Below are 26,226 nucleotides of genomic sequence, written 5' to 3' on the forward strand. Positions count from 1 at the left end.
CTAATGAGGATCAGTCCATGGAGGTATTTTTGCTATTATTTCTGTGTCTGGTGTCTTCTCAGTCCCGTTCTGTGTGATGTTTACTTGTGTAGCTGATGTCACTCAGGAGCAGAGCAAAGTACTGCTCATGGCTGAGCCTCAGCCACCTTTATAGCTCCTCTGGGCAACAGCCCGGCCATCGGAACACACCTTTCTGCCAGCTGTGGAGACAGCCTTGGGCTGGTTGCTGCAAGACTTGCTCTCTGGGCAGCTGCTTCATCTTAGTGGCTGTTCTGGAATCTCTGTCTGAGAAAATGAGACAGTTTCCTGGGGAGTTCAGATTTCTTGGAAACGAGCTGTCTCTTTTGCATCATTGAAGAAAGTTGGAAAAAAATTCTACTGTCTTACTAACCTGCGTCACTGTGTTTCTTGCATGCCTTCCTGAAGCAGGACAGTGTTTAAGTTTTTTTTTTTTTTTAATCTCATGCAGGTCATAGGTTTTAGATCTGTTGAAATTGCAGCGTTCATGGCTATGGTAGAAATTCTGTTTTTTATGGCTCAGATGGTCTTTCTTACCATCTTGATGAGATCATTAGGGAATAAGAATATTGTCTTCCTTGGCATGGGCTTCCAGAGACTCCAGTTAGCGCAGTATGCTTTTGGATCTCAAGCCTGGATGATGTGGTCAGTGGGGACCGTGGCCACCATGTTCACCATTACATTTCCAGTAATCAGTGCCTTTGTCTCTCAGAATGCAGAGTCAGATTGGCAAGGAGTTGCCTAAGAGATTGTAACTAGAATAACAGGACTATGCAATGGTGTGGGGCCAGCACTGTATGGCTTCATATTCTACATGTTCCATGTGGAACTGACCAGGTCGGGCCTGAAATTGAATACTAACGATGTTACCCTGCAGGGAGCTGTCATCCCAGGCCTGCCATTTTTACCTGGGCATGTACAGTTCCTATGTCTTTTCTGGTTGCCTTATTCATCCCTGAATACAGGAAAGCCAGGGGAGTTCAAAAATATAGCAGCGGTGGCAGCGGCAGCCTGACCAACATCCCAGAATGGGGCAGTGATGAGGACAGTGAGCCACTGCTGCAAGACAGCAGCATCTGGGAGCTCTCTTTGTTCAAGGAGCCTGAGAATCAGTGCACTGAAATATAACTTGGCAGAAAAAGGGGATCCCATCTCTGAGAGCCAGGTGGGAACCACACCACACGGAGACTTTGTGGTGCTGGATGGGAGGGCCAAGTTTTGTAAATACCCACTCTATCCTTCTCCCCTTCCTCCTCTCCCTCCTCCTATTCTTTTTCTTTCTGTTCGTACATTAGAATAAGGTAAGGTTTGGAATACTTCCCTGCAAATAATGTGCAACTCTCAAGGTAAAACTCAAATAGAAAAGTCATGTCTCTGGGAGAAAGGATGGCTTTTCTGTAATGACTCTGAAGTAAGAGTGACAACGGTCTTTCCATGCCCTTTCCAGCAGAAGGTGCAGGATTGGAGGGGGACTGCCATATTTGGCAAGATTTCAGGTAAAGAATCCCTTCTTATTTTCTTCCTTCTTGTTTCTCTTAATTAGTCCATAGGTGCTGAGTGGCCACTCTTAAGAGTCACTCAGGAATCTATTGCCTTTGTTGAAAGGTCAAATGAAAACCTAGTTTTACTCTCCTTTTACTTTCTCTACTTCCTATTCTTGGCTAGAATGAAATTCAACATATATACATCTCTGGACATTAATAATATTTAATAGTGATTACCTTTATTATATGAAGGGGCTTTTTCTTATAAATTTAAATTGTGTAGAACTTGCAACTCAGATTTACGAACTTAGTAACCTGATAGGATCCAAGGGGATTTTACAGAAGGAAAAAAACCCCTCAAGCATTCTGGTGGCAATATAGAAAGTGTGGAGGGTGCTTCCAAGAAAGTTTTTAAAATTTTGAAATTCCTAAGCGAGACTGAGAGTTAGTAAGTAGATACTAGTAGAGTTTATATCCAAGTTCAGACTCACAATACATTATTATGATTTGCTCCTTCCCATGTCTCCCATGGCCTGCTTCTCAAGCAATTTTTCTCATCTGTCACACTCCTGCCTTAACTGCTCTGTGGTATGTGTTTGTTTTCAATTAATCTTTATTTCAATCTGTTTATCTGACTTTTGAATCTCATGGAATGCTGCACATCAAATTCCTTTCCGAAATATTGTGGTTTTATGAAGCTCAGTTTCACAATGAATGTCTTGATAATTTCTTGAGATGTTTTGTGGACAAAGAAAACTACAAATTTATATGTATTTTGCTGCACCAGTAAATGGACTGCTAGCTAGGGCCCACCTTTAACAGAGCACTCCTTTGAAAGTTTTATGGATATAAAATATATATAGATATTTGTAAGGGGTTTTACTTTTTTTTTTTTTTTTAGACAGAGTTTCGCTGTTGTTGCCCAGGCTGGAGTGCAATGGCGCGATCTCAGCTCACTGCAACCTCTGCCTCCCAGGTTCAAGCGATTCTTCTGCCTCAGCCTCCCCAGTAGCTAGGATTACAGGCATGTGCCAACATGCGTGGCTACTTTTGTATTTTTTTTAGTAGAGGTGAGATTTCACCATGTTGGTCAGGCAGGACTTGAACTCCTAACAAGTGATCCACCTGCCTCGGCCTCCCGAAGTGCTGGGATTACAGGCATGAGCCACCGTGCCCGGCCAGGGGTTTTAATTTTTGATGGGGTGCTGTGTAAATCTTGTTTTTATAAATGTAATGAAGGTATTTTTAAATTTTTGAGACAGGCTATCACTCTGTCATTCAGGCTGAGTGCAGTGGCACAGTCTCTGGTCACTGCAACCTCTGCCTCCTGGGCTCAAGCTATCCTCCCACCTCAGCCTTCCAAGCAGCTGGGACTACAAGCATGTGCCACCACTCCCGTCTAATTTTTGTATTTTTTGTAGAGATGGGGTTTCACCATGTTGCCCAGGCTGGTCTAGAACTCCTGGGCTTAAGCAATCCGCCTGTCTCGGCCTCCCAAAGTGCTGAGATTATAGGCGTGAGCCATTGTACCTGGCATAACAAAGGTATTAACAGAAAAAAACAAAAAACAAAAAACAACTTTTATAAAAAAAAAAAGACATACAAATGGCTGACAAAAACATAAAAAATGCTCACTATCACTAATCACTAGGGAAATGCAAATCAAAACCACAATGAGGTATCATCTCACCCAGTTAGGATGGCTATAATCAAGTAGATGGAAAATAACAAATGCTGGCAAGGATGTAGGGAAAAGGGAACTCATATGCTGTTGGTGGGAATGCAAATTAGTATAACCATTATGCTGTGGGGAGTGTGGAGCTTCCTTAGAAAACTACAAATAGAACTACCATATGATCTGGCAGTCCAACTACTGGGAATTTATCCAAAGGAAAAAAAATCATTATATTGGAGAGACACCTTGCACCCCCATGTTTATTGCAGCACTATTTATGATAGCTAAGATACGGGCTCAACCTAGGTGTCCAACAACAGATGAATGGATAAAGAAAATGTGGTATATAAACACCATGGCATACTATTCAGCCATAAAAAGAATGAAATCCTGTCATTCATGGCAATGTGGATGGAACTGGAGGATATTATGTTAAGTGAAATAGGCCAGGAACAGAAAGTTAAACACTGAATGTTCTCATTCATATGTGGAAGCTAAAAAAAGTTGATCTCCACTTTGGGAGGCTGAGGCGGGCGGATCACGAGGTCAGGAGATCGAGACCATCCTGGCTAACACAGTGAAACCCTGTCTCTACTAAAAATACAAAAAATTAGCCGGGCGTGGTGGCAGGTGCCTGTAGTCCCAGCTACTCGGGAGGCTGAGGCAGGAGAATGGTGTGAACCCTGGAGGTGGAGCTTGCAGTGAGCTGAGATCGCGCCACTGCACTCCAGCCTGGGTGACAGAACAAGACTTCGTCTCAAAAAAAAAAAAAAGTTGATCTCATAGAAACAAAAAGTAGATAACAGAGGATATTAGAGGCTGGGAAGGGTAGAGGGAAGGTGGGGATGGAGAGACTTCTTAAAGGATACAAAATTACAAGCTAGACAGGAGGAATAAGTTCTAGTGTTCTATAGCAGCTGTCCCCAACCTTTTTGGCACCAGGGACCAGTTTCATGGAAGACAGTTTTTCCATGGACTGGGTGAGGGGCTGCGGCGGATGGTTTCAGGATGAAACTGTTCCACCTTAGATCATCAGGCATTAGTTAGATTCTCATAAGGAGCGTGCAGCCTAGATCCCTCGCTTGCACATTTCACAATAGGGTTCACGCTCCTGTGAGAATCTAATGCTGATGTGACGGGAGGCGGGGCTCAGGTGGTAACGCTCGCTCTCCTGCTGCTCACCTCCTGCTGTGTTGTTGGGTTCCTAATAGGCCATGGATTGGTACAGGTCCATGGCCCGGGGGCTGGGGAACCCTGTTCTATAGCACTGTGGGATGACTATAGTTAGCAACAATATACTCTATAGTTTCAAATAGTTAGAAGGAGGATATTGAATGTTCCCAACACAAATAAATGATTAATGTTTGAGATGGATATGCTAATTATCCTGAACTTATCAGCATACATTATATGTATCAAAATATCACTATGTACTCTATGAATGTATGCAATAATCATAATAATTATTATTATTCGAGACAGGGTATTGCTGTGTTGCCCAGGCTGGAGTGCCCAGGCTGGAGCCATCATAGCTCACTGGAGCCTCGAACTCAGGCTCAAGCTATCCTCCTGCCTTGGCCTCCCAAAGTGCCAGGATTACAGGCATGAGCCACCATGCCCAGCCTGTATAATTATTATTTGTCAATTAAAAATTAAAAGAAATTGAAAAATTTTTAAAAGAGCAAGAGATCACAGAGGTTAGTGAGTTCAGAATAATTTTTCATTAGCAGGCAGTAGAGATTCCTTTAGAGGGCCTACTTTAAAAAAAAGTCATTCTCTCTTTTAGAAACCTCTGTATACTAATAAAAATGTGTCTCATTGTTTCTGAGGCCTTCATGATCCCCCCCTTTTTTTCTAATGCACACATAAATGAATAATTTCTTCTTTCTTTTTTGTTTTTTTGAGACAGGGTCTTGCTCTTTGCCCAGGCTGCAGTACAGTGGCACAAACACAGCTCACTGCAGCCTCGACCTCCTGGGCCCAAGTGATCGTCTCATCTCAGCCTCCTAAGTAGCTGGGACTACAGGGGAACACCACCACACCCAGCTAATTTTTGTATTTTTTGTAGAGACAGGGTTTCACCATGTTGCCCAGGCTGGTCTCAAACTCCTGAGCTCAAGCGATCTACCTGCCTCGGCCTCCCAAAGTGCTGGTATTACAGGCATGAGTCACTGCACTCAGCCCAAATAATATCTCATCTAGAATAAAACTTCCCCACTGTGGTTGCTGTCATTCTGCTAGTCTTCCTGAGGTCCACCTGTTTCTCTAGAAAGGCACAGGTTCTGGGCCCATAATTTCTGAACATAAAATTAGCTGGAGCTCTAGATGGAGGAGTCCTAGACTCCTTAGATTCTGACAATCTAAATTCTGTCCTAAAATTGTGCTTTCCTGAGGTCTCCAGCTAGATCCAGTTCAGTTCCTGTTGAACACCCAGTTTGATTTCTGGATTCCAGTCTGGATTCCAGATGTAGACTGAATACAATCCAGTTCCTGTCAAACATCCAGGTCAACCCTTGGATCCAATCATAAATAAAATTACTTGAATTCAGAGAGTTCAGGATGCAAATTGCAGAGGCAGAAATCCAAGAGGGACTTATCTGGGACCTCCAGAAGCTGTGAGAAAGCAGGGAGCTCAAGGGGCTCCGTGGGTACCTTTTGCCTGGTTCCTTGATGTTCCCGGAGGCCCTCTGCTGCCATTAGCCAGAGAAGTTTCTCTGCTTTTAAGGGCTCATGTTATTCAATTATGACTACCCAGATCATCTTATCTCTGTCTCTGAGGATCAGCTATGCCATATAATGAAACACAGTCATGGAAGTAAAATCTCATCACATTCAGTTTCCATGCATTGGATGTGGAATCTCAGGAGACTATTTTTAGAATTCTGCTACCACTCCCACTTTCTGATATGACTATTTTATATTATCTCTTTTTATCAAACCTTCCCCCGCCTCCCCTCCATATTCCCACCATCTCATTCGGCTGATGACTTTGCCATATACTTCCTTGAGAAAGGAGAGACCACTTATATGAAAAGCCAAGAAACTTCAACTTCACAAAATTTCCACTTCCTTACCCATCTTCTTTAACTTTTTTTTAAATAACTTTTTTTTTTTTTTTTTTTGGTAGAGATGTGGTCCTGCTATGTTGCCCAGGCTGGTCTCAAACTTCTGGCCTCAAGTGATCATCCCATCTCAACTTCCCAAAGTGCTGGGATTATAGGCATGAGCTGCTGCACCCACCTTTCTTTGCCTTTAATTCTAGCTCTTGCCTTTCCAAAGACTCTAATTCTTCGCTTTCTTCTCCCTCTTCTTCATCAGTCTTTCCCTGTCTCCAGGCATCATCGCCATCAACATACAGCCATACTCCAGGATTGCCCATCTTCAACATAAACGGACTCTCCTGGACTCCACTTCCCACATCAGTCACAGCCACACTTCCTGAGAAAGAAGTCTACACTCTTCATTCACTTTCATTCACCCACTTTCAACCTGGCTCCTGTTACCACTGGACTGTCAAAAGTGACTCATGTCAAAGTCACTATTCTGGCTACCTATAGCTGTGTAATAACCTCCTCAAAATTTAGTATCTTTAAATAACAATTTATTATGTCTCATACTTCTGTGGTTGACTGGGCTCAGCTGGGAAATTCTTCTTGGGGTCTGTTTCTCATGAGGTTGCAGTCAACAGCTGGGACTGGAGTCGTCTGAAGCCTCAGCTGAGCTGGACATCCAAGATGGCTCACTCACATAGCTGGCAGTGGATGGTGGCTGTTAGGTGGGAGCTTAGCTTGTGCTGGCAACTTGAGTGCCTATATGTGGCCACTCTGTGTGGCTTGGGCTTCTCAGAATGGCAGCTGGGTTCCAGGAGGGAGTGTCCCAGGAGTGAGCATTCCAGGAGAACCAGGTGGAAGCTGCAAGACTTCTTATGAGCCAGGCTTGGAAGTCATGCCATGTGACTTCTACTATATACTGTTGGTCATAAGCAAGACAAGACCATGCCAGATTCAACAGAAGGGATTACCCAGGGGCCCAGTTTACATAGGAGGCCATCTTTGGAGACTAGCTACCATAGTCATCAGCGCATTGGTCCTCATCTTACTTGACTTCATAGCAGTTGACCCAGTTGATCACTGTTTTTCAAAACTCTCCCTTCTTTGGCTCCACAGACCCCTGGATTTCCTCTTCTTCACTGACTGCTCTTTAATCTCTTTTGCACCCTCAAAAGCCTAAATATTGCACTGTCTCAGATTCTACTCTGGGCCTAGAATTATAGAATTATTCCTCTGTCATGTCTGCCTGCATGATCTTACTCGTCCCATGGTCGATGTCTACCATCCAAATAAAATTTCCAGCATACTTTTATTTCTAGCCTGGACCTCTTACCTCTTGCTCAGGACTGGGATATCCGGCTGTTTTCTTGATGCTTCCATTTGGATGTCTAATGGGCATCACAGATTTAATATATCTGCTTTCCCACCTCAATGCTTCCCCAGCCTTTTCTTTCTCAACAGATGTCGTCATCATCCACTTGTTCAAACAAGAGCCCAAGGATCATCCTAGATTCCTTCTCACTTCCTCTCAATCCATCCCTGAAACAGCCAAACCACCAGTAAGCAAGTCCTGTGGGGTTTTTTTTTTTTTTTTGCCAAACATTTAATGTATTTCTTTAGATATATTTGATTTATATTGTTTAGCAAACCAATATGTTTATAGTGACAAAAAAGTATTACTAGTTTTATAATATAAAAGCAGTATGTTACTCCATCCTAAATTCTTACTCCCCAAAGCAACCCTCTCAACTCTAGCTATTTCTTCTGCTATTTACTTCTATGTTTAAAAATTTCTGTCATATATATGTATATATATATATAAAGTGTATATATATAAAGTATGTAACATATAAAAATATATAAAGTATATTTTATACATATAGAACTATTTCTTGATTTTTTTCAGTGTTAAGTATGATCTATTGACATTTCTTTTTTTTTTTTTTTTGAGATGGAGTTTCGCTCTTGTTGTCCAGGCTGGAGTGCAATGGCATGGTCTCAGCTCACTGCAACCAAAGCTCCCGGGTTCAAGTGATTCTCCTGCCTCAGCCTCCTGAGTAGCTGGGATTACAGGCACCTGCCACCACACCCAGCTAATTTTTGTATTTTTAGTAGAGACGGGGTTTCACCATGTTGGCCAGGCTGGTCTCAAACACCTGACCTCAAGTGATCCACCTGCCTTGGCCTCTCAAAGTGCTGGGATTACAGGTGTGAACCACCATGCCCGGCCTCTGTTGACTTTCAACTACGGAAAATGTGGTTTTAGCTTTCTTATATGCCCATTTTCTCCTTCACCAAATACATACACTTAACCTTTTCCCATCCTCCAATATATCGTCATCATAATTTTTGGTTAAAATCCCTATTTAGTGTTACCTTAGTCCATTCATACTGCTATGACAAAATACCACAGACTGGGCAGCTTATAAACAACAGAAATTTATTTCTCAGAGTTCTAGAGGCTGGGAAGTCTAAGCTCTAGGTGCTGCAGACTTAGTATCTGTTGAGGGCCCAGTTTCTGATTTATAGACAGCAAGCATCTTCTTGCTGTGGCCTCATGTAGTGGAAGGAATATGGGATCTCTGTGGGGCCTCTTTTATAAGGAGACTTATCTCATTCATTAGGGGTTCACCCTGATGACCTAATCACCTCCCAAAGAGTCCACCTCCAAATATCATCACCTTGGGGTTTAGGATTTCAAAAGATGAATTTTGAGTTTTGGGTGACACAAACATTCAGACCAAAGCGAATGTTTGTATCAGTATGACTATGTAAATATTATTCACAGTAAATCCATCTAACCTGTTATGAGCATTCTTTTCTCCTCCCTCTGGAGTTAAATATTTGCCATCTTTTTTTTTTTGGGGGGTTGTGTTGAAAATTTAAAATATTTAAAAATATTTAAAGTAAATTATAGGTTTACAAGAAATTGCATAAATAGTACAGAGAGGTCTTGTCTGTACCCTTGGGGTGCAGAGGTTAGAGGTCTCATGTACCCTTCACCCAGTTTCCCCCAATGGCAACATTTTGTATAATTGGAGTACAGTATCAAAACTGGAAATTGATATTGGTAAAATCCACAGACCTTATTTAGATTTCCCCAGTCCTCTCTGTTTTAACTCTAAACGTATCTTGAAGTCACCGCTTCTGTCTATCTTAACCACTACAACTTTTGTCAAAGTTGCTGTCATCTATTTTAGGACCATGGCAATATCCTCCTGATTTCTTGTTCTACTGTCATTCTCCTTTATGTTTCCACAGAGCAGCAAGAGGGATCTTATAAAAATATGACCAGATCACATCCTTCAACACTTCCCTGTTACCCTTACAATAAAATTCAAACTCTTCACCATGACCTCCAAGGCTCCTATTGAATCCGGCTCTTGTCTGCCTCTTCAGTAACATCATGGACCACTCCTTACCATTCCCTCCATCTGGCTGTGCTTCCTGTAGCTCTTCCAATGGCTGGCTTGTTCTCACCTTTGAAGTCTCAGCTCAAAGGACACTCCCTTGGGCAATCCCTCATCACCCTAACTAATAGGTCACTTAATATTGTTATTATCTTTTAGAGACAAAGTCTCACTATGTCACCCAGGCTTGCCTCAAACTCCTGGGCTCAAGCAATTCTCCCACCTTGGCCTCTCAAAGTTCTAGGATTACAGGCGTGAGCCACTATGCCTGGCCATGTCACTTATTATTCTTTATTGTATTCTATATATAAATGATCCCAATCTATAATTATTTGATTTATTGATTGGTTTACTTGCTTAATATCCAACTCCCATACTAGAATATAAATGTTATAGAAGAGATTGTCTGTACCATCCACTGTTCTAGTCTCATTACCCCACATAAGGCCTGGCATGGAGTGTGCACCTAATAAATGTTTGAATAAATATTGACTGGATCAGGGATTCTTTGGATGGGCCTGTGTGCTCTAAGAGCTGTTATATCCACCAGCAGTTGTGTGTTAACCTAGAGAGGGGCTAAGTCCTGTCCTCAGACTGAACCCACGATGGCTTCCTCTCCCTTTTCCCTGGTTTTGCAGAGTATAGAAGAAATAACATAAAATTTCTTTTTTTGCAATTAGTTTGCAAAATAGTAGAGGCTGCTTTTTGCACTCTTACTCATGACTCCTCCTCTGGGAAGCCGCTGTCGCCTGGCAAAAGGGCCCTACATATGTGTTCCCACAGCACTTTGATAAGGTATAATTTATATTCAATGAAATTCACCTATTTTAATTGCACAGTTTGATGAGTTTTGATAAAGGTAACCACCCCAAAGAGTTTCCTGGTGCCTTGGCTTCTTCTGTTTCTTTAATATTGTGAGAAAATACACTGAATATGAAATTTACCATCTCAGCCACCTTTAAGTGTACGATTCAGGCTGGGTGTGGTGGCTCACACCTGCAATCCCAGCACTTTGGGAGGCTGAGGGGGGAGGATCACTTCAGCCCAGGAGTTTGAAACCAGCCTGGGCAACATAGTGAAACCCCACCTCTATTTTTAAAAAAGTGTACGGTTCAGTGGCATTATGTACATTTGCACTGTTGTGCTGCCATCGCCACCACCCATCCATGGAACTGTTTTCATCTTGCAAAACCAAAACTCTGTGCCCATTAAACAATAACTCCCCATTCCCTTTCCCCACAGCCCCTGGCAACCACCATTCTATTTTCTATCTCTATTAATTTGACCTTTGGCTTCTTTTAAAAAGTTGTGGTTAAAAAGTCATAAATTACAATCTTAACCATTTTTAAGTGTAAGATTCAGCAGTGTTAAGTAGCAGCTTTTTTTTTTTTGAAGACAGGGTCTCATTCTGTTACCCTGGAGTATGGTGGTGTGATCTTGGCTCACTGAAGCCTCAAACTCCCAGGCTCAATCAATCCTCCCACCTCAGCTACCTGAGTAGCTGAGACTACAGGCATGTGCCATCATGCCCAGCTAATTTTTGTATTTTTTGTAGAGATGGGGTTTTGCCACCTTGCCCAGGCTCATCTTGAACTCCTGGGCTCAAGCAATCCACCTGCCACAGCCTCCCAAAGTGCTGAGATTACAGGCGTTAGCCACTGTGCCTGGCCTGCAGTTTCTTTTTAAGGTAGTTTTAGGTTTAGTTAGCGATGAATGCAGAAAAGCCCAAATAACAGTCACTTAAATAAGGTTGTCCATGGCTGCCCTGACAGCTCCACCATCATGGAGGACTCAGGCTCCTATCTTGTGCTTTGTCATTTGTAACACACAACTTCCATCTATCTCATAGTACGAAATAGCTGCTCCAGTTCCAGCCATCACCTCCACATTCCAGCTAGCATAAGGCGAAAGTGGGAGAAAGGCACACTTTCTCTCTTTTAGAGCCCTTCACAGAAATTACACATACTATTTTGTGCTTATATCCCATTGGACAGAACTTAATCACATAGGCCCATCTCACTGCAATGGAACTGGGAAATAGTCTTTCTTCTGGATCACACATTTCAGTTCTAGTTTATGGGTCCCATTGCTGAGAAGGAAGAGGATAATGCATGTTGGGGAACCCCCACTGGTGTCTTCCACAACTTCCCCTCCTCATAGTGCTGATCACTGCACTGAAATTGATTCCTCCCTCTTATTGGACTGTGGACCCCTTCAGTTAGGGGCTTGTGTCTTTTATAGCTTAGCACAGAGCCAGGTGCATTTAGGTGCTTAATGTTTGTTGTACAAATACATGATTTCAGCCCAGTCAGCTTATTTTAAGAATTATTGTTTTTATTATTTTTTTGAGACAAGGTCTCACAGTGTTGCTTAGGCTGGCCTCAAACTTCTGGGCTCAAGGGGGGCCTCCCATCTCAGCTTCTCAAGAAGTTGGGATTACAGGTGGCTGCCACTGCACCAAGCTCTAATACTTTTTTTTTTTTTTGAGACTGAATCTCACTCTGCCACCCAGGCTGGAGTGCAGTGGCATGATCTCGGCCCACAAACTCCGCCTCCTGGGTTCAAGCGATTCTCCTGCCTCAGCCTCCCAAGTAGCTGGGATTACAGCTGTGCACCACCACACCTGGCTAATTTTTATTTATTTACTTATTTTTTTTTTTTTAGTAGAGACAGGGTTTCTGCATGTTGGCCAGGATGGTCTCAAACTCCTGACCTCAAGTGATCCACCTGCCTTGGCCTCCCAAAGTGCTGGGATTACAGGCGTGAGTCACCACACTCTAATTTTAAGACTTACTGAAGTGAAGCCCTAAAGGGGGAAGAGGCTAGAGTCCTCTAGTCCATGTTCTCACCAAATTCAGGAAACTGCTTTATTGCAAACTTGACAAGTGGCCTCCACCTGGCCACGCCACTGCCAGGCACTCCCTGCCTGCAGTGCTGGGCACCTCCAGCCATCACAGCCCCTTCCTGGTGCAGAGCCACACTTGGCCTCCATGAAGCTGCCACATTGGTCCTACCCACCCTCCATATGATGTGTCTACATCCACAGGTCCCACTGACCCCAGCTCTTCCTTGTGTCGGGCAAAGATGCCTCCTGTGGGTCTGCACAGGACATGTTTCTCCTTGAGTGTGTTGGGGACATTCCAGGCCTGAGAGTGTCCTGAGGCTGAGAGCCCCTGTTGAGCAGAAGAGAGCTGATGGCCCTCTTGCCTGGCCAGGACTCTCTGAAGGACTCCAGCTCCAACATTTTCTCACTAGTAAATGAGATGATTTACTCTTGACTTGGGGTTTGTTTGTTTCACATGTAAAGACACCTTCACAGCACGAAAGCTGCAGATTCAGAGAGGGACATCAGGTTGAGGAAGCGGGAGGGATGGGTGTCACAGGTCCCCGGACGCTGTGTAGATTTCTTGGTTGGCCAGTGAAAGTCCCCACATCTCATGGAGATCCACATGCCCTTCCCGAGGAAGCCTCTAGATGTCAGAGATGCAGACATTGCGCGTCTCAGTGGACAATCCAATCCAGAAATGGGGGTGCAGAGAGGGGCTTCTGTTGCTCTTGAGCGGGAATTCCACGGCCCTAGGTATGGACTTAGGTGCTGAAGGGGGGGACCCAGGAGAGAGGTTAGGACTGGCGAGGGAGTGGATGGGGATGGGGTTGGGGCATGTGTACAGGAACCAGGGCTGGGGCCAGCCCTCTATAATTACCTGAGTCACCACAGATACCCCACAGCCTCCACAAGGCCTGCTGACTTGACCAGGGAGGGACCCACAGCTGTCGCGGCCTGTGGCTGAAAGTCTGCAGGCTCCCAGTCCTCAGCATGGTCATTCCGGGTAGGTTTATTTTATTTTTTATTTTTTTGAGATGGAGTCTCACTCTATCTCCCAGGCTGGAGTGCAGTGGCGCAATCTTGGCTCACTGCAACCTCCGCCTCCCGGGTTCAAGTGATTCTCCTGCCTCAGCCTCCTGAGTAGCTGGGATTACAGGCGCAGGCCACCATGCCTGGCTAATTTTTGTATTTTTAGTAGAGATAGGGTTTCGAGGCTAGTCTCGAACTCCTGACCTCAAGCGATCCGCCTCTTCCCAAAGTGCTGGGATTACAGGCATGAGCCACTGTGCCCATCTCTGGGTAGGTTTGCGTCGTGAGGCCTGATGCCCTGTTCTTCTCTTCTCCTTTCCGAAGTCCGTGGCCCTCTGGTGGCCTCTGTGGCTTCTTGAGCTAATCTCACCCACTGTGGGCCTCAGGTTCCGCTCCCCTAAACATGGCTGCAGAGGGCAACACCATCTCCCGGCACCCTTCTAAGAGTGTAGCTGCTAAACTCTTCAGGGACATAGTACTAGAGTGTGACAAAGACCCCATAGGAAGTGTCACACAGGTGCGAGGCTTCACACAGTGCCGCTCATTTCCTTCCAGAAATACCTCCATACTCTTTTACTATCCTGAGGGTGGGGCACCCCACATTTCTCTGGCATTTGATCTCCCTTCCCCCACAGCAGCTCTTCTCACCAAGACGCCTTTCCTTGGCACGGCGCTTGCAGCCCAAGCAGGGCTGAAGGAGAGGGGCCTGAGTCTCAGGGGTGTTCCTCCCCTTGGAGAGCTCTGGGCTGGCAGCATCTTGCTAAGGGGTTGTCAGCCTCCCAACCTGGGACAAGGACAGCTCCTCCTCCTCTCTTTGTGTATGGTAACTACAGGGGTGGAAGGCAAGGCAGAGAGGTTGACGGGAGGTAGCAAGAGTGGGAGCCGGTGGCATAATTTAGATCTGAGGCCTTTAAGAAAAATGCTCAGAAACAATCATCCTACCCAGTGCTAAATATCAGATGAGTCAGCCTCTGGGCAGCTGTCACCTTCCTCCCCCAAATTCCCTGGCAAAGCAGGGAGGCTGGCTTGGGGCTGCCTCTCTGACTCTGACAGCAATTAGAACCCACAGCTACCCTGCGGTCCCCCTCTTGCCCCCAATCCCAGGATGCTCGCTTCCATTTTACTCTACTTTTAGGGAAGGAGCCAGGGATGGGCCTCAGTGTTCCCTCCCTACTCCCGAAGGGACAGTATTTGTCCCCAGTCCTTTCTCCTGCCGATGCTTTTGGATTTAGGAAGTGATGCCTTGAGGACATGGGCATCTCCCGCCCTTCGTGCTCACCCTCGCAATAGTGGATGTGCCTGGAGGGGACATTTCTGAAGAACTACCAGAGCTGAGAAGAAAAAGCAGACTGCATAGCTTAGCGCAGATTCACGCAAAGCCACTTGTGCATTCCAGAGCCAGGGCCACGTGGTTCGGCCCATGTGTTGGCAGTAAGCATGTTGTTCCAGCCAGGCGAGTCAGCAGACATGGGATGTTCGTTTATTTGGGCAAATGTGTCTCGTTAGGGTCATTCTGAAAAGAAGCCCAATGTGCAGTCATTAGCCCCTGGGGTAGCGTCGCTACTAAGTGGTTGGGGAGAAGTCAGGGAAGAGGAAGAGGTGGCGTTCCCCAGCCTCACCTGTGGAGACCCCAGCGAAGCGGGGGCAGGCAGGCACTGCTGGAGAAGTGAAGGCCAGGTGGACACGAGGACAGATTCCAGAGGCTTGGTTTTATTGTGCAGTTTTCTTTGTCCTCAATGAGATGCCATAAGCTGTGGTGGCACTATACACAGTCACAGAACAGGAAGAACCACCGGGTAGGGGCTGGGGGTTGGGAAAAGCCATTTCCCGAGAAGTGTCCGGCTCCTGGGTCTCACTCCATGGCTTGCCTCAGGCCCCGCAGAAGTCCCTGAGAAGGCAGGCCTGCGGGGCAGGGGGCTGTCTGAGGGGCTCAGGCACCAGCCAGCAGGGGCTGGCACTGATGGGCGAGGGGAGGAAGTGCCTCCCTTAAAAACTTGGGCCAAACCCTGTGCAGCTCTGGGACTCCACCCCACCTGACTTGGAGGCTGTGGGTCAGAGCTCTGGAAGCTCTTGGGAGCTTGGGACAGCCTGAGAGGGTCTTGTCCTCCTTTGTAGCCCTCTCCACTGTGGGTGGAGGCAGGGAGGGGCAGCAGGGCCATGCTTTTAGCTTCCTTAGGCAGGGAGGGATGATGAACCCTCATCCTTTACCTCCTTCTCCAACCCTCCACTAGCGCTGCTTTCCTGGTCAAACCTGCATCTTCACCGGGTCATGCCCCAAGGCCTCTAGGGGACTTCCACAGTGGTAAGGAGGGCTGCCCTTTTTTTTTTTTTTTTGGTTGTGGCTGAGAATGCTGGAGATGCTCAGTTCTCTCCCTCACAAGGTAGGCCACAAATTCTTGGTGGTGCCCTCACATCTGGGGTCTTCAGGCACCAGCCATGCCTGCCTAGGAGTGCTGTCAGGACAGACCGTGTCCGTGCTAGGCCCAGGCACAGCCCAACCACTCCTCATCCAAGTCTCTCCCAGGTCTCTGGTCCCGATGGGCAAGGATGACCCCTCCAGTGGCTGGTACCCCACCATCCCACTACCCCTCACATGCTCTCACTCTCCATCAGGTCCCCAATCCTGGCTTCCCTCTTCACGAACTCTCAAAGAAAAGGAAGGATAAAACCTAAATAAACCAGACAGAAGCAGCTCTGGAACAAAAAGTACAAAAAGACAGCCAGAGGTGTGCGGAGAGGGTGAGGTGGCCGCGTGGACGTGGGTAGATAATCGCATGCAGCACTGGAACTCCTGATGAGGGGTGGGGTCCCCACTTCTCCTCAAGGTTTGAGGGATTGGGGGGAGGGGGTCAGCTGACTCAGAGAAGTAGGATCTCTGCACTGGAACTTGAGGCTTCCTGTCTCCTCCATGGGCCCCACCAGTCACAGGGACATGAAATCCGTGGCCTGGAGGAGGGAGAGGGAGAGCAGGAGCAGCAGCAGCCACGAGGTGTTCTGAGCCAGCAGGCTGATGCCCTCACACTTGACCAGTTTGTCTGCAGAAAGAGAAGGGGGCCGGGGGCGGGGTAGGAAGGAAGACGGATCAGGACTCAGGCAGGCACAGGCCCAAAGCAAGGGTGTACTCCCTTTGGGAGGTGGGTACTGCAGTGTCTTAGCTGGGACCAGGAGCAGCCTGGTCTCACAGAACCAGCCATCTTTCCCATTTGCAGATTACTGATCTCTTGCACACATATCATCTTATGAAAACCTTACTAAACATCATGACAAGAAAACTGGCTGAGGGAGGTGGTGTCATCCCTGTTTTCCCGCTGGGGAGAAGGAAGATTAGGGAGGCCAAAGGCCTTGCCCACAGTTCTGGTGGAACCACACTACTCTGCCTGTCTGACTGGCCCTGAGCTCTTCACCCCATTCACACCGAAGGCAATGGTTCCCCAGTTAACCAGGCAGCAGCTGGGAGAGGGTGAGAGCGTTATGGGGCTATTCTCCTCTCTTGTCCAGCCAAGGGAACTGCCTGCTGTCCCCGAGCCTGGCTCTCCCAGCTCACTTGACCTTGTTAGGGGCTTGTCTCACCTCTGAGCACTGTGACGTTCTGGGAGGAGATGGGTGGGGAATGGCCAGAGTGGTGGAGTGCGCACGTGTAGGTGCCCTCGTCCTTGCTAGTGAAGGCGGATAAGTAGAGGACCTTCATGTTGTATTTGCTGGTGAAGTTGGTTCGGGAGCGGTATGTGTGCTCAGGCACCCCCACAGTGCCAAAGAGCACGTGCTTCTTTGTCTCACGGGTCAGGCTGAACTCGTACTGGATGGGTGAACTGCTGGTATTCTCATGGCGGCAGTCCAGACGAAGGCTCTGGTCCACTAGGCAGGCCGTTAGGCTGGTCACCTTCTGCCCCCGGGAGACCTGCAAGACTGGCACCAGCAGTGCCTCCTTCAAATTGGAGGGGCCTGCGGCGCAGGGGCCTCCCACCCACCTGAAGTGGAGAGATGGGCCTGGCTAGGGAGGGGACCGGGGTCTGCTCTCTGAGTGCCTTTCCCCACCCCAGGGATCCCACTTCTCCTTTGCAGACCCCAGCCTCCCTCCCCAGTCTGCTTGAGCCTTGGATCCTATCAATGTGTTTCAAGGACAGGAGATCTTAGGGAGTTGATGCAGGTTCTGGGTTCTCAGTTGGGGATTCTAGTTCAATAGTGTGAAGGAAGGCTCAGCAAACTGTGTTTCCAAAAACCACCTCAGGCCGTCAGAATATCAGCGCGGTGGATTGGCTGACTTCGGGATGAAAAAGAGCCCTCTCTTTGTCACCTGCGCTTTTCTGAGACTGTGAGAGAGAAGCTGCTTCTCTGGAGGGAAGGAAGCCAGGGCGCCTGGAGCCCCAGTCCTGCCCCATGCCGGGTACCTGTTAGCAGGAGAGCGATGCTGATGGCCAGGTTCATGGTTCTGGGATCTCAGTCCTGGATCTGGGGTGGGAACAGGATGGGAATCAGCCAAGCTGTGCCACACTTACCGCCAGGGCTGGGGGTCCCTGGGAACATGGCATAGTGGCTATAGCAGTCATCTAAGTCCCTCTCTCCATTCCCCCTCTCGTCCCTGCATCTCACTGAACATGATACTGCCACTGGCTCTTTCCTGCTCAGGGAAAGCAAGGAAGGAGGGAGAACAAGCCCAGTCATGGTGTGTTTCTGCGCTTGGCCATGGAGCACTTACTAGCTGGGTGACTTTAAGTAACTTTACCACTCTTTCTCCTCTTCTTACATTAACATAGTGTATGGTAATGTAAGACCTATGAGGGCTGAGGCTTCGTATTTTTTAAAAAAATTTAATCGTGGTAAAATACAAAAAGCATAATTACTATTTTAACCATTTAAATTCAGTACTTAAATTCAGTATATTCAGCAGTGCTGAATACATTCACGTTGCTATGCAGCCCATCTCCGGAACTCTTTTTGTCTTTCAAAGTAAAACTCTGTATCTGTTAAACAAAGACTCCCCATTTAGGGACTTCCCATTTCCTTTTCAGAAGAAAATCCCCAATGCTCAAAACCGTTTCCATTTGCAGATTACTGGCATATAGCATACATTCCAAAGATATATATTGTGAATGAATGAATGAATCTCTCTGAATCTTACATACCCACCGGGTTATGATGGGGGTTAAGAAAAACAACCAACATCTGGCGATGACTGCTTCATATACGTGAGACACAAATCCCTAAGTCACTCGCCATCCCCAGTGGATGGCTAGAGACCATTCACCATAGCTAAGGATGCTCCCAGATAGGGAGCATCTATTCCTATCTGGATAGGACACAAGCTAATCGTGTTCCTGGAGGAGAGAAAGCCATAGTGATCTCCGATTGTATGTGAGCCAAGGATGCTTCCCAATGTCCAGCTCTCTGGAGTTCCTGGGACTGCAGTTTTCCAGCCCAGTTTCAATAGCCACCCTGGATAGGCTGTCTGCCTGGTCTTTTTTTTTTGCAGCCTCGGCTGAACCAACCCTTGGCGAGGCGACGCGGAGCCGGTAGCCTAGCCTATCTGCAGAGCAGTGCTCGCCCAGGAGAGGCCACAGAAGGGGCGTGCACCCGCGAGAGCGCGCAGGGCATTGCCTCGGTTGAGTGCGCCCGGGTGCGGTTGAGTGCGCCCGGGTGCGCAGGGCGCGCCACTAGACGAGTTCAGGGTCCCTGGCGCTCAGCCCCTTGACGGGTGAGGCTAGGATCCCGCGGTGGCTGCAGCTACAATCAATGCTCTCTCTGTCCCGGGGTGGAGCTGCTGCCCTGAGCCAGATCCAGGAGGAAGGGGGGTCGGCATCTGGCTTTTGATTCGAGGACTCTTTGAGATGTTGTGCGGGCTTGGGATCTAGGAGGGGAAGGGGGAGCAATGGCCCGAGCAAGAAAGGGAAGAAATGGGTCTGGGGCTGGAGAGGGTAGAAGAGCCAGGGGAGGGGTGGAGAGCGGCTGGGGAGGTGCAGTCTGTATTCATTTCCTCTGGTCTGTGTCCTCAGGCGGCTCCAGACCCAGAGAAGGTCTGCTCTTCCTCCCTCTCAAGCCCCCGGCTAGCCTCACCCTTATTCCATTTCCGTATTCCAATCCTCTCCTTTCGCAAATGAGTCCCCCTTCCCCCTCTCTCATCCTTTTCCAGCTCTCCCCTCCCCCGTCCACCCGCCTTCCACCCAGTCACCGCCTGCGGCACTGCGGCTTCCTTCTCCTCCGGTGCCCCGCACCCAGCCCGCCGCGAGGTCACCCGGCAGATTCCCTCTAGCTCGCCATCCTCCGTCCTCTCCCCGCAGTTTCATCCGTCCTCCTCCCCGCCTCTGCGAGCTGGGTTTGGGGACGTCTGGGTGGAACGTAGACCCACAGGCTGTCCTTGGTGCCCTTCCTCCCTGTTCTCCAGCGCCCCAGCCCCAGACACCAGTCCCCCAGCGGGCGAAAGCCCGGGAGCGCCTTCCCCGAAAGACATCGGGGTGCCACGCGGCCCCTGCCCTGCAGTAGCATCCCCCTCCCGCCCCTGCCTGGAAAGCAGGCCCCTCCCTAAGCTCTGCACCCTCCTTCCCTGGGCGCCCTCGGACCGTGGCCCGAAGCCTAGTGTTGGGAAGGCTTGCATGGGCGCCTGACGGCGGTCCCCGAGCCCCAGGTCCCACCGGCTCCAGTTCCCACCTGGACTGGGGTCTTCCGCCGCTGCAGCCTCCTCCAGACGCGCCGCCGCCTCCGGTTGCTGCACCCAGCTCTGAGCCCGCAGTTTTCACCGGGGATGGAGGAGAGGGGGAGCGGGGAGCCGGGGGCTCAGCCAATCAGAGGCGGAGATTGGGGGAGAAAGGATGGCAGGGTGGGGTGGGGGGTGGGGAAGGAAGAGAAGGCGGTCCCGCATTGGTGTGAGAGTGGCAGGTTGCGGCGGAAGGGGGCCCTCACCCTGTGGCTGGCAGGCCTGGCCAGGGACGGGAGGGTTCGGGACCCCGGGGATCAGGGTGCGGCAGCCCAAAGAACATTATCCTCCTCCCTGAGCCCCGCAATGGTTGTTCCCCTTTTAAGGCTTTAACCCTTTCTTCTGACCTATTCTTCAGGAGTCTGTGGGAAAACCAAAGTGTAAGAGGTGCAGGATGCAGGCCGGGAGCGCCCACGCCTCCGCATTTCCTTTTCAGCTGGAGCCCACCTCCTCCGGAGCCTCCAGTGAGAAGTTTTGGAATATTCCAGTCTTTCTGAAAGGAAGCTGGTTGGGTGTTTTTCAATGTTGGAGCAGCCCTTCGGAAGCAAGGCAGGTCCTGGACCCACCCTGTCCGTCCCTGGTCCCCAGCCCCATTTCGCCCCCTCATCTATTCCAGAGCACCCAGCCCTTCAGGTGGCTGCAGGCGCTTTTTGCTCTGGGCATTACGTCTTCTTCAGCCCCTGGGCTGGCACCTTCTGGTCCAGACAGCTGGAAGGTTCTGGCTTTCCTGAGTACAGTCTGCTTGTTTGGTCTTCAGACCAGGAAGGGAGTGTTGCCTTTTAGCAGGCACTGTGCTGGGCACATTACATTCATGGCGACCTTTAACCCATGGCCGCCTGCTGGGTTCATCCCATCTCAATCCTCACCTCCTGTCTTGGCTGGTAAGTGGGAGAGCTGGAGAACTGACCTGGGCTATGGACCCCAGCTCTCAAGGGTGAGCCATTCCTCTTGCTCATCCCTGCCTAGTGGGAGAAGAGAGAGAGGAACTCTGGGAAAGAGGAGGAGACAGCACAAGAAGGACTGAGTCGAGGCCAACTCCTGATCACCTGGGGCACTCCTGATAACCAACCGATTGGATGTCACCAGAAGCCCTAGGCTCATTTTTAGAGACAGTGCTGATGACTTTCTCTCACTCACAGGTGTGGTGAATTTTTTTGAACTAACGTTTATTTGGTTGATTTGTATCCTGCCGGCCTCTTTATGAATTCTGGTCACGACATTCTGTGGGCTGGCCCTGCCTCCCCAATGTCTGCCTGCCCGTTCTCCTATTTCTTCATGAAAGTCAGCCCTGGCACCTTCCCTGCAGTTTCTGATACTGCAGTGGCACTGTTGGAAGCCACTGTTGGAAGCTTGCAAGTGGGAGGAGATTCGCTTGGTTTCCCAGCATTTAGGGTGATGGAACACTCTAACTGGAATGAGCCTTGCAGACGGTTAAGTCCAAAGGAGCTATTCACTTTGGTAAACCGAGAGGTTTCTAGGGCATTTTATGAAAAATGCAGCTGGCCTTGCCCACCTAGGACCTCCTTAATCTAGTACTAGAGCCAGCTGAGTCTGCACTTTTCTCACGCTCCCCAGGATCTGGGGACTCTAACACATGATCTGGTAAGACTGTCCCTCTTCATAGGTGAGCTAACCTGGCTTCTTGTTTGTAGGGTACTTTTTAAGGCCATGAATGTCCTGGCCCCTGGCTGCTGACTTCCCTCCTCCCTCCAACTCCATCCCAGCCATCTTCCCATTCATCTATCTGATGCGTTCCAGACACACTGGCTCTGGCTTCTGTCTGTCTCTTCATGGCAGCGTGCTCCTTCCTGCTTAACAGCTTTCTGATTCTGAGTCCAGGGATCTTAACTGCAGAAGGCATCTGGGCTCTGCTGGCTGAGGCCCTGGTTGCTTTGTTTCCCACTCTTTGGCCCTGTCTCTGAGTGTTGCTGGGTGGAAGGCCTAGCAGTGCTATTTTGATAAGGTTATGAGGACCTGGCCTAATTTCTGGGTCCCCAAGCACCTTGCTTTTAGGAAGGGGAGGGGAGTATAGACTGTAGAAGGTGTGGCAATTCTGTGTCTGCCAAGCAAGATCTCTGATTGGATGGAATTAATGGCTCTGATTAGACATCTGAGGTCAGGGGATAGAGCACAAGGTGGTGGAGGGAGGAGATTTTAAAACTCCATTTACTGTGGATAGGATCGGAGTGCTGAAACCAGCAAGGCTTTAGAGGAATCCAGCTAAGGCAAGACTTCCTGCCAGAAGACTGTGGCTGCCCTGTTGGTCTCTTAGATCTCTCTTTTCCCACCATCTCCTGATGTCCCACCCAGAAACATATGGGGATAAAAACTCTTCTAAAAACACACAGTCCTTTAGCATGACCTAGGGACTGCCAGCCATTCCCTCATTTCATCAGATTGTCTTTGTAGAATCACAGAGGTGACTACAGTGGTCCCATCTTTTAAATTTTATTTTATTTTATTTTTGAGCCAGGGTCTCACTCTGTTTCCCAGGCTAGAGTGCAGTGGTGCAATCACCACTCACTGAAGCCTTGACCTCCTGGGCTCAAGCGATCCTCCTACCTCAGCCTCCTGAGTAGCTGGGACAATAGGCACTTGACACTATGCCCAGCTAATTAATTTTTTTTTTTTTTTTTTTGTAGAGATGGGATCTCACCATGTTGCCCAGGCTGATCTTGAACTCCTGGGCTCAAGTAATCCTCCCGCCTGGCCTCTCAAAATGCTGGGATTACAGGTGGGAGCCACTGCACCTGGCTTGCCCCACTATTTTATAGCTGGGACTTGAGGCCTGAGAAAGGTAATGATTTGTCAAGGTCAGACAAATATTTTGAAGCATGGTCTGGACTATTAGATCTTAGGTCTCCTGACTCCATGTTCCCACTGTGCTCTCCAGTGCTCCCAGGGCGGACCCTCAGATCTCTGCTAGACTCATTTCCCTGGTTCACGGTGAAATAAGTAAAACGAGGACAGTCCAGGGTACTCTGAACATAGCTGTCAGGTTATCACCTTGTTTTGATTTTATGTTCTTCACCCTGTTGATGAGGGAGAGATTCCCATCCCCTAAAGTTAGGGGGATCACGACATGACCTCAACACTGGACGAATGAGAGCAGTAGCAGTTTATTAGTCACATATGCTCATACCCGGGAGGATAACACTGCATGCCATGAACTGCTTCATGGGAGTTGCACTCAGAAACAGGTATTACCAGGAGCTGTGGGAGGCAGGCTTTGTAATGTCAAAACGGTGGAATGCCCCCGTTTCCTGTAAGAGACTGTGATTGGCTGTTTGCATAATTCTGTGGGCTGGCAGGGTGCTGAAGCCCAGTACTCAGGGATAAGCAGAAATTGTGCCTGGCCCCCACAATAAGGAGGGTGGTTTGGCTGGGGGACCTCATCAGCAAAGTAGGGAGAGGATCTTGTAATTAGGCCATTTGAGGTCTCCCTGATATCAAGGCAGCCATAATACTGAGCTCTAATCTTTGACTAACTGAGACTATACACCTGCCTTTCCTATACTTTCGTTCTAAGGTTATACCTTTCCATTTTTCTGAAGAGATGGTGGTATTGATATGTGTGTATGTGTGGTTTTTAATGTCCTACTTTATATATAAAAAAAAGAAAATTGGTAACTTCCAGTTAACCCTCACACTTCTTTGGAAATGTGACTAAGTCTATGAAATTAAAATATCTTGGAACTGCTGCTCTACACTCCGCTACCTCTCCTAACCTCTAGTCGAGGTCAACTTCCTGAGCGAGGTTAGCTCCCTGAAGAACTGCATATTTGGTTGGAGAATGTGACAAATACAAACTAAACATTATTTCTTGGAATGCAGGGGAGAAGTTGAGAGAAAGCACCAATGGAGACACTTTAATCTTTGATAGTTATTTTAAAAACTTTATTCATGGATGGTTTAATTGATCAAATAATGAAGACATTATTGGTACCAATAATGTTCCAAGGCACGGGGCTAGACGCTAGGTATACAAAGATTAGTAGAACACCATCTCAAAGGCTTGTTCCAATGGGGGAAACAGAAATGATACATAGATAATTAGAAAAAAGAGGGTAGACACAGAGGTAGAGACGTGTAAAGGGTACTGTGGGAGTCCAGAGGAGGGACAGGTGATGACCCAATCTGTCAGAGAGGGCTTCTTGGAGGCCAGGCATGAACTGAGCTTTTAAAGATAAATGGGAGTTGCCCAGGTATGGTAGACTGTCACATCAATGGCCTCCAGTGAGTCATGCCCCCCACCCCCCGGTGTCCATGCTTTTGTGTAATCCCTTCCGCGCTGATTCTGGGCTTGGCCACGTGCCTTGCTTTGGCCAATGGGCCATCAGCAAATGTGATGAAAGCAGAAGCTTGTGAAATGTTTGTACGTTGGAGCTTGCTTTTTTGGAGTTCAGTTGCCACTTGAGGGAGTCTGAACTATCTCAGTTTACATCAATCACCATTTGGGATCTGCCAGCCCCCAGTTGACCTGCCATGGGACCACACAGGCATGTGACCTGCCATGGGACCACACAGGCATGTGACCTGTCATGGGACCACAAAAGCATGTGTAATTCCAAGTGATCCATACAGAAGAGAAATGAGCCACCCAGATAAGGCTACTGTGGTGATTCTAAAATGTGGACACAAATTCTTTGACATTCCTTCATCAAGAGGTGATATCTAGGCCGGGCGTGGTGGCTCATGCCTGTAATCTGAGTACTTTGGGAGGCCGAGGCGGGCGGATCATGAGGTCAGGAGATTGAGACCATCCTGGTTAATACAGTGAAACCCCGTCTCTACTACAAATATAAAAAATTAGCCGGGCGTGATGGCGGGTGCCTGTAGTCCCAGCTACTCGGGAGGCTGAGGCAGGAGAATGGTGTGAACCTGGGAGGCAGAGGTTGCAGTAAGCCCAGATGGCAGCCACTGCACTCCAGCCTGGGCGACGGAGCGAGACTCCGTCTCAAAAAAAAAAAAAAAAAAAGAGGTGACATCTATGTCCCCTTGTCTTAAATCTCAGTGGGCTTGTGACTGCTTCAGCTAATAGAGTAGGACAGATGTGATGCTAAGAGACTTCTGCACTGAGGCCTTAGAAGGCCACATAGCTTCTATCCTTTTTGCCAGAACACTCACTCTTGGAGCCAACATGGAAAACATCTGGCTATCCACCTGCAGCCACCATGCCTGGCTCCAGGCAATTTCAAGTAAGGAGAGACTCTTGGGCGGCTGGAACAAGGGTGACTCAGGTAGTGGTGAAACAATTGGCAAAAACAAAATTTCTCATGGCAACTTAGACAACAGAAGAAGTGCTTAATGAATTTGTAGATTTGGCTAAAGGGACCTAAAGACAGAATGCTCAAAGTGTCATTTGGGTGCTTCTAGTTGGCATGATAAAGTATTACAAGAAAGCTGAGCTACAAAAGGACCTGCTCAGTTTGTTAGGTGGAAAAGAAAACCAGATCTCATTGCCAGTTTCAGTATCAGGCAATGGGCTCTCAAAATTAGAACTGGCCTAAAGGTAAAGATTAAATCAAGGGTATGATTTTACAACCTTTGTTAAGACCCCAGGAGATTTAAATGGTGTTCATTAGACCTTGACAAGACAGAAGGGTTTCTAAGAATGTTAAGGACATTGTCCTTGCCAGGCACAGTGGCTTATGCCTGTAATCTCAGCACTTTGAGAGGCCAAGGCAGGAAAATCACTTGAACCCAGGAGTTTGAGATCAGCCTGGGCAACATAATGAGACCTCATCTCTACAAAAAATAAAAAACTAGCTGGGTGTGGTGTCACGTGCCTGTGGTCCCAGATACTTGGGAGGCTGAGGTGGGAGGATCTCTTGAGCCTGAGAGGTTGAGGCTTCAGTGAGGCACCCCAGCCTGGGCAACAGAGCAAGGCCCTGTCTAAAAAAAAAAAAAAAACAAAAAATGCATTGTCCTATAGCTGAAATGGCGTCTTTTTGAAATTAATTATGTATGTGGCTTTGGGTGCATGAAGTAGACCCCAGTAATATTCACAGAAAACCCATAAAGTTTTAAGGAGTATTGTATTGG

At 48.0% G+C, this 26,226-nt stretch overlaps 2 protein-coding genes and 1 pseudogene across 19 annotated transcripts in view; 2 read left to right on the forward strand and 1 right to left on the reverse strand.

Moving 5' to 3' along the window:
* Positions 1 to 26,226, forward strand: part of LOC129525307 (uncharacterized) — a 179,328-nt gene that overhangs the window by 40,496 nt on the left and 112,606 nt on the right. For 4 of the 18 annotated variants that reach the window (XR_008669519.2, XR_008669527.2, XR_008669520.2 and 1 more), the window contains exons 3-4: positions 7,689 to 7,786; positions 9,489 to 9,582. The exons of 10 other annotated variants lie outside the window; for them this stretch is intronic. Coding sequence is in view for 2 of the 8 variants with exons in the window: in XM_055355134.2 (XP_055211109.1) it covers positions 6,496 to 6,734 (239 nt within the window). In the remaining 6 variants the exon portion in view is untranslated. Of the gene's footprint in view, positions 1 to 6,495; positions 6,792 to 7,688; positions 7,787 to 9,488; positions 9,583 to 26,226 lie in introns of those variants that run through there. 4 more of the 18 variants (XR_008669517.2, XM_055355128.2, XR_008669522.2 and 1 more) reach the window with 3 other exon arrangements.
* On the forward strand, positions 374 to 1,883 carry LOC129525308 (hippocampus abundant transcript-like protein 1; annotated as a pseudogene).
* Positions 15,184 to 20,652, reverse strand: THY1 (Thy-1 cell surface antigen). Its single transcript, XM_004052278.5, has 4 exons — positions 20,136 to 20,652; positions 17,882 to 17,942; positions 17,064 to 17,399; positions 15,184 to 16,528 (listed from the first exon to the last, which is right to left on the reverse strand). The coding sequence occupies exons 2-4, from the start codon at positions 17,916 to 17,918 to the stop codon at positions 16,416 to 16,418; spliced, it is 486 nt and encodes a 161-aa protein (XP_004052326.1). The 5' UTR covers positions 17,919 to 17,942; positions 20,136 to 20,652; the 3' UTR covers positions 15,184 to 16,415.

Source organism: Gorilla gorilla, chromosome 9, assembly GCF_029281585.2.
Source record: "Gorilla gorilla gorilla isolate KB3781 chromosome 9, NHGRI_mGorGor1-v2.1_pri, whole genome shotgun sequence".
Classification (NCBI taxonomy): domain Eukaryota; kingdom Metazoa; phylum Chordata; class Mammalia; order Primates; family Hominidae; genus Gorilla; species Gorilla gorilla.